This window comes from Austrofundulus limnaeus, unplaced genomic scaffold (assembly GCF_001266775.1).
Source record: "Austrofundulus limnaeus strain Quisiro unplaced genomic scaffold, Austrofundulus_limnaeus-1.0 Scaffold21, whole genome shotgun sequence".
NCBI lineage: Eukaryota > Metazoa > Chordata > Actinopteri > Cyprinodontiformes > Rivulidae > Austrofundulus > Austrofundulus limnaeus.
In genome coordinates this window covers 455,604-468,555 of record NW_013952423.1, presented here as the reverse complement: position 1 = coordinate 468,555, position 12,952 = coordinate 455,604, and the positions used below count along the sequence as shown (strand labels likewise).

Here is a 12,952-nt window from a genome sequence, read left to right as displayed (position 1 = left end):
AGTGAAATATATTTATGTTTGTGGTTGTAATGTGACAAAATATGGAAAAGTTCAAGGGGTATGAATACTTTTGCAAACCACTGTATACACATGTTCTTCAGTGCCTGGTACGCCTACTACTGGCCTACGGCTGCATCGCAGGCATCTCATATAGAAATTATATTTCCTAATGAATTCATAAAGGTTTTTCTATGTGTTGTCATAATGTTTTTGGCATGTACCTAAAACTATTTTAATCAGGACATCACAATAGATTATAAAAGTCAATACTGAAAAAGGAAAACCAAGAAAATGGTGTAGTGYTTTTAACATCAGTATCTAATAAATTCCTTCAGTGCCATGCTTTGATAAATGTTTCTCATAAAGAAAAGTTAATCTGACAGCCCTCCCCCTAAAAAAAACAAATAAATACAACAAAATAAAAAATATGATTCTTGTAAAAGTCAAGTCATCTTAAAASGCACGTTAGCCTTTGTTTGATTGACAATTCGGTTAAGTATGTTAAACATATTCCTCCTTGCACATGCTTCAGAGAGCAAATGATGATGGGAACCAAGTTGTGGAGCTGAGAGGCACTGAGATATTTTCCAGCTTTAGATCTCAACATGYCGCTCGCTGCAAGCAAACACTTTAAAGCTCAGTGCAATCAGAGAGCAGTGTGGCGATAACAGCAAAGCCCTCAGGGGAAACCTGCAATCAGAGCTTGCAGGTGGATGAAGGCGAAGGATGATCAAATATCGGCTTGAGTGAATCAGTCGGCGTATTTGACAGAAGAAAAGACAATCCTTGTGTGTTTGAGTGTTTTAGCCCGTTTTTTAACACTGCTCATTGTGTGTACTGAGTGTGTGTCTGTGTTTGAGGTGTAGATTTTGTCGCTGTGTGTATCTTGGAGTTCTTTCCTAAAACTATCGGAGTGAGATATGCTCACGTGATGTCTGCGGGTGTTTCACAAATACATCGCTGATAAATTTCACGTTTTCACACTTCCCCCTCCGACAACAGGAAAGATGAGTCTAAGGAGCCGATTGTTGAAGTGAGAACAGAGGAGGAAAACACTCCAAACCAAGGAGGAGGAAGTCCCACTGAGCCCAATGAGACCACTCCACTGACGGAGCCAGAGTGAGTTTGCCTTCCTCAATTTAAAAAAAAAAAAAGTTGGGGGTGGGCGGTATTTGCCATAGTTCAATTCTAGACCACAATCCGGTAACTATGTTATCTTCAGTTTAATGAAAATCTGTATATATCACAAATAAATCTGACTTTGCATCATAGCCTATCTAAACACCTGGAACTTGGCCTCAGTCTCTTTAAGGACCTCCTACCATTTCAGACACTCCCACTTCAGCACGTCTTCAGACAACGCTTCAGGGGATGGGTTCTCTGTAGGGAGGGAGCTAAGCTGCAGACTGAGCTTCAGGGAGGAGCTTTGTGTAAAAGGGCGGTGCTTTGTACCAACAAGCATTTAGGCAGTTCCACGTGGAGATTTAAGAATTTCTCAAACAAATGTACGAATGAGTCAAAGCAACACTTTGGGTATATTTTGATGAGGGAATAATATTTTAACATGATATAAAAAAATAAAATTCAGTTTTGCATGATACCCCTCCCCCACTTTAAACATGTTCAAAATACTCCACAATAGTCCTAAATATGTAGATTTATATAAAGATAAATAATAAGTAAACAGTAGTTCCAGATTTCTTCTAGGTAATTTTCAACTAGTGTCAAAGTGTCCATCTGCACGTTTGACCACAAAACCAATTTATGTGTACAGAAACTGCATTTTGACCCTATTTTTCATTCTTATTTGACCCAATAAATCCCCTTATTTTGACTAAAGTCATGTTTTTTTTCTTACCGCCTTCATTAAAGAGGTTTTGTTGTCATGCTGTTTGATAATTTGAAAACTTTTACAACGTGAGTGAGGGTCATTAATGACAATGAGCAGAGCAAGTACAACAACACCTACTGAGAGAGAAAAAAGCCATGAGAACGTCTAACAACATTTTAGGATCACATTATTTAAACCTCAAAGGTCATTGGGGGAGTTTTTCTCTTTAACGTATTTGTTTGGGGATTTATTTGTGCTAAATAAAACAGTAAGTCTTTAGTTTTTTTTTCATGTTCAGAAGCATCAGATTCTGTTCAGGTTAATATCATGCACCCAGAAAAAATAGATTTAAATGTCTTTTTATGYTTGTGTAAACATCTTAACACCGAAACGTTTTTATTTCTTATAGTTTGCTGTCAGATTATGTCGTTTCTCCCCCACCAATATTTTGTTGCTAACATTTTATTTACTTTCCACTGAAGCACAGCAGCACTTACTCTGTCTTGTTTTGATACCTGCACTCTGCCTTTGGCCTGTATTTTTCTTGGTTTTTATTTATTTATTGGCTTTTTGCCTCCTCTCCTATGTCCACTCCCAACAACCCCCTCTCCTCCCCTCTTCTTCCTCACTACTTCCTGCCAAACAGACCTGCTGCCGTAGAAACCCCGCACACTGTGGGAAACTTACTCCCCTCCACCGCTGCTAACTCGGCGCCTGAGAGTTTTAGCACGCCGAAGAGTAATCCTGCTAAAGAGAGCCCTTCAAATCCAGCTAAAGGTGGTCCTATCAAAGCTTCTCCCAAAAACAGCCCTACCACCCATTCTAGTACTCCTAAAGCTGACCCTGAACCGAACGTCGGGCCCCTGGTTGACCTTAGCGACGCTCCTAAAGTTGCCCCTTCCTCCACTCCAACACCTCCTGTGTTAGAACCAGTCAGTTTGCCCTCTGCTAACGCTGACAGGCCACAGAACCAGTGTGACTCAGGGAAAGACTCCAACAGCAGCCAGAGTAAGGACTTACAAGCACACGGCCCGCCCAAGGACCCTCCCAGTACCCCGAGCTCAGACTCCACCACATCCGCCCAAAATGAGTATGAACACCTCTATTTTGTTTTCTTCGAATTATCACTTCTGTTTTGATTAGTTCATCCAGCTGCCATAAAAAAAGGCCAAGTTCACCCTTAAATGCAACAACTGTACCTTTGATTCCCACATGCAGTTTTACTCCCATCAGACATGCTGAGATTTTAAACAAGTTTAATGTTTCTTATTGCAAAGTATAAAATCAAACCTAAAATGTTATCCTGAACAGTACAGTTTGAAATTGTTCACTTTTGTAGTTTTACAGATATACAATTCGAAAACCCCATGAAAGCCTGAGACGTGCGATTGACCTAACAACCGCAAGAAGCCAAAATGTGCCTCTAAAGGAGCGCAACAGTTAAAGTGTCCGGGCATGTTCCTAGTCTCTGAAAAGTAAGCCATGGAAATACCTCAGACAAGAATAAATCTGATCCCAGAAAGTTTCAAACTTTCAACAACACGTACCAGTCTGATAACATTTCATCTGTGCCTTTAAAAACTGCTGAGCCACTGAGGATTTCTGAAATCTGTTTGGCTGCTGGCCCAGGTCACCGCAGGCAGAGATCCAAACGTCAGCATCACTGCCTGCAAAAGTCACCATCTACCTGAATTCATTACAGCTACGAACCGTGTGGCAGTTTAAAAATGGAGCACAGCTGGGATGGTGGACACGGCCCACTTCTCATGACTTTGTGAATATTCTTCCTTTTCACACAGCCAGTTTGAAAAACTGACCTATTTTTTATTGTGTAAAAATGCATTGTGGGAAACATGGGTCAGAACAAATTAAGCTGTTGAAATGAAATCAAAGACCCGATTGAAGATTTAGACCATTTAAAAGGGTGGAACTTCCTTGGATGCTGCCAGCTGCTGGCCATTCAGCTAAATGACCAGGATCATTTAGGGATAGCAGTGCATGCCCGTCATCCAGCATCGCCTCCATCCTCCACCTGTTTGTGCTCTCTCACCTTTCTGAGACTTCTCCTGTCAAACAAACTCTTTTATTTCCTGTCTGTGGTTTAGTAGTTCAGATGGTAAATAGACTGAACTTATACAGCTACAGTCATTCACTCATTCACACATTCTGATGATGATGATGATAAGCTATGTTGTTGTACATGGTAAGCTACATGTGCCTGGGGCACATTGACCCGGCACCGCTGGCCCCTCTGACCATCATCAGTAGGCAAGGCAACAATGAATGAGTTGGCTGGAATGGGAAATCAAACCGACAACCCTCTGGTTACAGGACAACTCCCCGAACCACTCCGCTAGTCGCACTGTTCAAACTCCAGCAACAGTTGGATAACCTGAAGTCATCTATTTATGCTTAGAAACATAACAAATTMAATTAAAATTTCTAACAATACTATTTAAAATTGGTAGAATAAAAAAACTGTGTTTTAATAATAAAACATTCAATATAATTATTTTAACAAGCTACTATTATAAGCCTTTTTTTCCCCCAACAAATTTCTAAATTTTAGTCAGGCTTAAGCAAAAACAACAATTCAAGGCCAGTATTTTTGCAAGAACTTTAAACACAATTCAAGTGATTTAACTAAAGTTTATTGATGTGCTGTTTAATTAAACACCACATCCTTATTTACTGAGTTAAAAAAGAGGCAATGCACATTCATTACTTTGAGATCTTTTCTTGTAATTATGACATATTATTCCATTATTGAATCACAAATTCTTTCCCCTTTTGTGAATGCAATGCTTTTTCATATTTTAAAGCTGCACAGTATAAAAAGGGACATTTTATCTAAGAACCAAGCAGAACTTTTTGGTGTTACAGGAGATTATCACATATTTATCTTCATGTTAGGTGCTAAAACTGTGAATATGAGAAAACAGTTATTAAAAAGGACCTTGAATGCAGCAAAAATTCACAACACCTTGGAAGAAATTAAGTATTTGGTAATAGCTGCTACTTCTAATAATAACATTTAAAAATAATAATTTCCACAATATCTTGTTCAGCGGTCCTTTTAAACAACCTAAAATAGACATCTGTGGCATTTTAACTGTAAAACCCAATCAGAAGAATCTCCATTCAGGCTCCTGTTTCTCTTGTGCAGAACTTGGGATTTTTGCTCAAGTCTTCAAGATTATTATTGAAAGTTTTTGAAGTTTGCAGATGCTCCTGGRTCCTGACAGCCTGTGAAGCTGATGAGAACTCTGTGGCTGAAAATGAATTACAGAGGCTTACTGACAGTCACTCCTCTTTCAGGGCCTCCTTCGGCTCATAATTTGCTCCCTCGGATGGTCCGAGGAAGATGTCGGTGATGAAGTGTTTAGAGCTAGTTGGATGCAGGGATCTTGTCAGCTCAGAATCAGTTTGATAAAACCCAACTTGTCATCGGAGGGATTTTTCTTCATAATTCTGACAGGACTGAAGCACGGCGCTCGCACTGATCTCTGCTTCTTTAGTGCTCAAACGCTGATGCGTCCTGTCAGACTTCCTTCTGGGTTTATTGGATTTCTGAGGAGCGTGGTTCCCCTCAGGTTTATTTATTTTTATTCAGAGGTATTAAAATCTGTAAACATATTTCCAGCTCATCACATAGACGGGCATGTAAAAGTTTTGGCACTTTTAATCAAAGTGTCTGCTCTCGGGTATCTTTTTTTTTTTCATCAAAACTGAACAAAAGGATTCAGTTATTTCCAAAAAAATGAACCATTTATATTTCATACCAGATTACTTTTTTATCTATCATCTTTTACTTTGACGGTAAAGCTAGATATAGAGCCAGTGTTGTATAAAGTATCTCAAGTACAAGTGTATTATAAAATTACTTTGGTAAAAGTTAAAGTCTCCTCTAAGAAAATTACTTGCGTAAAAGTTTTAAAGTATCTGATACTTTTTGTACTTAAGTATCAAAAGTAAATTTCTGACATAAAATGTATTTAAGTATTAAAAGTAAAAGTATGAGTGGTTAGATTTTGCATGCTGACATTTATTGGGAGGTGAACTCTCCAAAAAACATTTCTTCCAAAGGTGCGCCTCTATTATGGATTATGTATAGGGTGGGGTGGTATTGCTCATTTTCATATGGCGGTATGACCTTTAGAAAATACTGGGGTGTATGGAATTATTGCGGAGGGGGTGGCAGTGGTGTGTGGCATGTTGGGTAATTAATATTTAATGGAAAAAAAACATCTGCTTGTGAAACAGAGACAGGCGTTTAAASAAACRCAGCTGTTCTGACGTTGCTGTCACTCAGAGCAGCAGCAGGAGTCCCAGAATGAGTTCACCTCTTATTATGTCCAACAGATTAAACAAGTTAAACTAGGTCTTATCATGCACACTATTGTGATTCGTTTCCCATCCAAGTCATCTCCACTTGGCACGCTTCTCCTCCTGCATACTTTGTCCTAGAGCTGCCATTGTAATTTATATCTGTAAAGCCCCTGTGCCAAATGATGGCTATGCCTTTTGGTGCCTGTACAACTTATAGTTTTTGAAATATTAATGTTTAATAATTTATAATGAGAGTCAATGGAGCCTTGTATTGGTCCAATGCTGCCCCCTGCTGTATCTACTCAGTACTGAACCATAGTTTAATAATATTTAATCTCAATAGTTCAGTGGTTACAATACTAATATGATTGTATTTTGATGTTTTACTATAATATTGTCCTAATATTGCTCTATTACTGTAATATATTGCAGTTTAGTGTCAACAATTGCATTGGCAATATGGCCTCTTTCTGCACACATCCAAACCAAACCCTGGCAGTGCCCTCTGCCACAGCCCCAATGGTCTCATTGTTAACTCTATGGGCTTTCATGTGGGAGTTCAGGGTTCAAAAACCAGTTACAGCAACTTTAACAAAAAACTCCACAAACTTCATATTGTCACACAATTATCCTCATTACAAACACCGGCTGACTTGACAGGTACAAGTTGATAGAAAACACATTTGAACTTGGTCACATTTCATTCTGCAAGTCCACTGCTGCAGGCATTGCCATGCTGCATGGCAATGCACACTTGTTTTTACATCATAAAAACCCATGTCTAGTTAGAGTTTTAACTTTCAAAATAAACTGACTCTTACCGTGGTCATTTCAAAGCTGCTGCATGCTTTTAGCAAGACAAGTCTTTGTGCCGATAAAGTTCATTTCCCCGTCTGCAGTGCGAGCTCACGAGCCGGTCACAGGTCGACAAAAAAATTCATAAAAATCTGAGAAAGTTTAAAAATGAAAGGAGTCTGTCTTTGCTTGAATTCAGACACCTGCAGCTGGTTGGTCCGTGGAGCTGTCTGTCAGCGCTTCAGCCAGCGAGGAGTAACGTGTCCATCTCACGAGGTTTTTTTTTTTTTTGGTTTTGGTTTTTTACCCCGCTCAGAGGCAAGAGAGATGGGGTGTCTCTGCTCACCCCTTCCCTTCTGTTTGTTTATCTGAGTGAGCTGAGGTGATCAGATCACGTGTCTGAAATGTTTGTCCCAGCTTTCATATGTGCTTCACCTCACCTGACATTTTTTTATACCGTTGTCATATTTTGGTACTGCGGTATGACAAAATACCTTCATACCGCCCAAGCCTAGTGTTAAAATCATATATATTTATACTTTATACAATTCAATTCACTCTATCCAGGAGGCACAATTTATCAGGTACAGATAATTGTGTGAAATAGTAAGGAGTAGGAGTAAAAAGTAGGCTGAAGAATAATTACTCAAGCAAAGTACAGATAAACAAAATTTCTAATTAAGTACAGTAACAACATATTTGCACTTAGTGATGTAGAAGTAAAACCACAAACCAAAAAGCATCGAAGTCCTCGGGACATAAAGTCTCCACAGAGCTGTTTTTTTTTTTTTAAAGCATCAGCCAACACCTCTGATAAGTGGATATATTTAGAATCCAGGGGCAGGCCTTGGCCTAAATTTAGCAGTACACAGAGTTTTGTCAGCAAGACAGAGGAGTTTAAAAATAAGAGCAGCTTTGGGAGCCGATGGAGAGCAGGAGGAGATGAGACATAAGAAACACCACCACTAAAATATGGAGGAAGTCCAGAAAACTGAAGTGATACATGGCTTTAAAGTCTCTCCCCATTGTGTCGGAGCTCAGCTGAGTCCAGATGGCATGTAATCCTTTTGTGTATTGTAGGCCCGTGTTGGAGGTTTCGCCTCAGCCTCTAATTCTCCTCGTACATTGTGCCTACTGTACCGGCCCTGTGTCATTTCACATCAGCATTCATTGTTCCTGGAAAGTAGCTGTGACATCCATGTGCTCTTATTTGATGTCTGGCTAGGATAGTGAGCTTGATCCCAYTATGTGTGAAATGCATTCAGTTCCAGGAGCGAAAACAATTTCCATCAGAGATTCCTGCATGTTTTCTTTTCTCCATTCTTACCACCTTCCGTCTTTGAGAAGATGACACAAAAGGCAGCTCAGTCGAGCTGTGAAAGAGAGACTTATTGATGCTAACAGAATCTCCTTTGTTTTATCTTTCCCTTTTTTTGCTTGTAGCGATAAGACTGTGAAGGACGATAAGACTAAAAGCGAGACGGAGGTGAAGAACACGACGGCCGAGGTGAAGACAGTTCCCAACGAGGCTCCTCAGGCAAACGGCAACGAGAGTAAAGTGTAATCCCCTCGTCCCGAAAGCAGTGAGAAGTGGGAGGCGGCAGTTAGGATTGGGGAGGGGTTTGGGTGTGGGCATTTACAGGTTAAAATAAAAGAAAAAAATGGGGGGTGGTCACAGTCACTGAAATCTCAAACCATTTTTTTACGTTAGAGAAGCATCTGAAGAAAAAAAAAAAAAGATTATCGGTCACTTTTCAGGATTACGCCCCTCAGACGTCCTGCCCTCTAGATTCTTTAACCAAAATCAGTAAAACTGCTCTTCTCCCATACATCAAATAATTCACTCTGTTTTGATAAAAGGTCAGATCCAAACCTGTAGCAGCTTTTTTCTAGATCAACTTGKTTGAAAAGTAGCTTTACTTCACAGATTTAATGCCTTCCTGATGCACAGAAATGTCAAACGTTACCAATACTCCCATTCGTTATGCAGTATGGYCTCCATTGTGGTAATGATTTTTATTTTGTTTTCCTTTTGTTCTTTTGTTTTGTTTAATGAATGTTCACTCTGCCTGTTTAGCTATTAGCCTGTCAGTTGCTGCAAAGTTGTTGTATTTCTGTATATTTCTTAGTCTCCTCATTTCCATCACTGTTTTTTATATTTCTTTTCTCCTAATGATTTCAGTTCTAAAAATGGAGAAAAGCGGACAAAAAAGGAAAATAATACAAACTCGTTTTGTCCTTTTGAGAATCAATATGCATAATAAAAACAAAATAAAGTGGCGTGGCCTACATTTAGATAAAACTAAACRCAAGAAGAAAAAGAAAACACTTGGAATGTGGGAACATTTCATTAGAAATATAACTTTTTTATTGTTCATGAAGATGATGGTTTGGATGCTGACATTTTATTTATTTGCTCTGGCATGTTTGATGTAGGAGAATAAATGCATTTTAGATTTAAAACGAMGCCACGCAGAGCATCACGTTTTATTCCTTTTCAGAAACTCCACCTCTTTAAGGCTGAAGACGTTACAGTTTAACATTAGTTGAAATGATTTTACTTTCAGTCGACATCAACCTGAATCAGATGTGACCAAATACAACGAGTCATTAATATGTTACATTAACTGGACCAATGAGAAACAGTGTGACAGGTTGTAAATAATAGAAATCTTTACTTAAAGTCTACCGTTTATTCTYGTTAGTAATTTAAGTGGATTAAATGAAGGTAATATTCTTCACTGTTTGCAGTTTTCCACTTTAAGACTTCACAACCCCCAGTTATGTCCCCAGTTGTAGCCTCAGGATTTAGTTATCAACATGCAGGCCTTTAGGATCATTTCCTTTTAGGTAAAAACAGCTCTTGTGGTTTTGAAATGRCACAATTTAGATGTTTTGGACCAGGGCTTTAAAGTAAAATAAGAGGTTGTGTGAAGGATTTCTCTGAAATGTCGGTATGCTTGCTGGGATAAAATAGTCTGTTTTAGAAATTTGAAATTACCAAACATAGACAGGCCTTGTTTTATGATAAATGACACAAAATAAATTAGGTACAATTACYCCACACATGGTAGTAATAAGTGCTGCGACAAATGATGGAGTTTTTCAGGATCTCCTGATGCATCTCAGTAATCCAGGTAAAAAATCAAAAGGAAAAAAAATGTATAGGTCTTCTGGACGGGTTCTTCTCTAATGAAACGTTTCGTCTCTCCTCCAAGAGACTTCTTCAGTCTGAGAGTTTCAGGCAAAATTCAGGCTTTTAAGCCCTGCCTCCATGTGACTGATACTCACATCACATGGCTATCGCTGACACCTAATTAACACCTATTGTTAAAAGGGTGTGGAGTGATACTGGCAATAGCCGCACTGTAGGAGGGGAACAACTGAAAACGGAGGCCTCCACCTCTGTTTAATGATGGACGGTCTTTCTTCACAAAAATGKCTTCTTTTACTCCTCTCTCAAACCAACGTTCCTCTCTRTCAAGAATGAGAACATCCTCATCTCTGAAAGAGTGACCGCTGGCCTGTAAATGAGTGAAAACTGCAGAGTTCTGGCCATTAGATGTAGCTCGTCTGTGTTGGGACATTCTTTTGAACAGTGGCTGCTTTGTTTCCCCGATGTATAACTGGTCGCAGTCCTCCTGGCACTTAACAGCATATACAAYATTGCTCTGTTCGTGCCGGGGCACTGGATCTTTGGGGTGAACCAGCCTTTGCCGTAATGTGTTTTGGGGTTTGAAAGCTACTGGGACATCATGTTTAGAAACTAAACGTCTCAGTTTCTCCGAAACACCCGCAACATACGGAATAACCACTGGTTTGGGTCTGGGTTTGGGGTCTTCATTTTCACCTAAGGTTGCATGGAATCCTGTCTGTGTTTCCTGTCTGCTTTCAGGAAAGCCCAGTCAGGATAACCACACTGCTCCAGGGCYTGTCGTGTGTGTGATTTCTCTTTCTGCCTGGCTCCTGGGTTTGTAGGGACACTGTCTGCTCTGTGGTACAGAGTCCTGATCACTCYTAACTTGTGTTYCAGTGGGTGGTGGGAGTCAAAACGCAAWTATTGGTCTGTGTGGGTGGGCTTACGATACACGCCAGTTTCCAACTGTCCTCCATCCGAAACCGAGACATCGCAATCCAGGAACGCCAACCTGCCATTTTTTTACATCCTCTTGTGTGAACTTACTATATTCATCCACAGAGTTGATGTGATCAGTGAAATGTTGGACTTCCTGGGCTTTAATTTTAACCCAGGTTTCGTCAACATATCTGAACCAAAGGGATATCTGAAGAAGTCTCTTGGAGGAGAGACGAAATGTTTCATTAGAGAAGAACCCGTCCAGAAGACCTATACAATTTTTTTCTTTATTTTCAGGATCAGTTGGCTGAGGTACCACAGTTTTGTACGTCACCTTTACCCAGCCTTGTTCTGTGTACAACGTGCCTAACAGAGGCTTCCAGTTCATTTCTAAAATTTCATCTTCAATGTAGAGGTMTTATTTATAATAAATTGTCTAAAACGTTATAGCTTTATACCAGCAGCACCAACCAGGTCCCAGCACCCTTTAACACCCAGTTTCTATTAGCCTTATTAGACTTGTGATKTAAAACCTTTTAGATATTAGTCATTTGTGGTGGCTGTTTGGCTGAGAACAAGCAAAAAAATATGTTCAAATTTTGGTTAAGCTTTGTGAGATTTYCTTTAAAAAGTCTCAAACTATCACAGATCCCTTAAGGAGTCCTGTGGAAATCCAGCAGCTCGTGCTGCCTCAGAGTAAAGAAATGAATGCAATCTCTTCAACGAGCAAATGTTTGGCTTTTATATTAGGAATAAATCTGTCCTTGGAAGTTTTGCTTGTCTGTAAAAAAAAATGTTGTGTATTTAAAAGATAAAAGTAAGTGTAAATCCAACCACTTGTTTTGTACATCCTTTCTACTTTAGACTGCGAGCTAACTGTGAAGTGCAAATCCATCAGGTCTTTAGGCATAGAGTCGAGTGGATAGGTTTGTAGTGAGACGTAGCTGTAGTGTGCAACAAAACTTGCAAAAGCAACACTCAGAARTCTGAAAACTAGAGCAATTCAGTGCCTTTGATTAGCAAAGTAGTATYGTGCATCCTGTTGATCTGCAGCAGGTTACACACTCCTGCTTTTATGCTTGTTTGACTCTTTTTGTTTTACTTCTTTCCACAAATGTAAACCAAGCCCGCCTTTGTTTAAGACCATTCCGACTAAAAACAAACTGGGTTTTATAAAGATTTGTTCAGCAGGTACACATCTTCTTTCCCTGTAATGTTTTCTTTTAGGTAAACTAACTGATGCACTTCTGAAAGTCTTAAAAAGAATAATTTGAACATTCCCTCTCTTCAACAAAACAAAGATGCAGTAGCAAACCAAAAACATCCAGTTTGAATCCATCAACACGCCATCCCCCCACATTCCCCCAATAAAAATAATCTGAAATATTAAGATTAGTCAGAAACAAGTATGTAAAATAAAGGATGGCAGTGTTTGCAAAAGGTGCAAAGAAACTCCAAAGGTTTTGTCCCTGAACGTACTGTTAGAAGAAGACAGTTCTGAGATGACAGACTGCTGAAATGACTGATTGTTTAAAAAAATGATGCAACAAAAAATATGAGATCTTTGTTTTTTTATTCTGCTTAAACATTGAAAAAGCTCGGGAATTGTGATTTGCTGTTTGTTTTGTGCAGGTCATTGTTAAAAGGTTTCATCCGTCACAATTTGAGAATTTAATTTTTAAAAGATCATTTGTTTGACACCTCATAAAAAAAGCTCCATTTAAAACCAGTATTTGTTTCTGTTTTCTAATCCAGTTTGAATTAAGACAGTTTTCCTTTTTCAGGCTATGAAACTTGATTGAAAAGAAATTTATATTTAAAATATTCTAAGGTTTTCTGATGTGTAGCATGTGTCTTCACCTCGCAGCCTTGAGTGTCCACTGCCAGCAGCTGGTCACTGCCACTTGTGCAGAACTGTCTTA

The 12,952-nt window shown here is 39.2% G+C and overlaps 1 protein-coding gene across 10 annotated transcripts in view; it reads left to right on the top strand.

Moving 5' to 3' along the window:
* Nucleotides 1-9,421, top strand: part of ncam1a (neural cell adhesion molecule 1a) — a 242,887-nt gene extending 233,466 nt beyond the window's left edge. For 7 of the 10 annotated variants that reach the window (XM_014003947.1, XM_014003950.1, XM_014003946.1 and 4 more), the window contains 3 exons: nucleotides 1,003-1,119; nucleotides 2,478-2,921; nucleotides 8,399-9,421. In XM_014003947.1, the coding sequence (XP_013859401.1) occupies nucleotides 1,003-1,119; nucleotides 2,478-2,921; nucleotides 8,399-8,519 (682 nt within the window). In that variant the 3' untranslated portion in view covers nucleotides 8,520-9,421. The remainder of the gene's footprint in view (nucleotides 1-1,002; nucleotides 1,120-2,477; nucleotides 2,922-8,398) is intronic. The other 3 variants (XM_014003951.1, XM_014003952.1, XM_014003954.1) reach the window with 1 other exon arrangement.
* The last annotated feature ends 3,531 nt before the right edge of the window (nucleotides 9,422-12,952 follow it).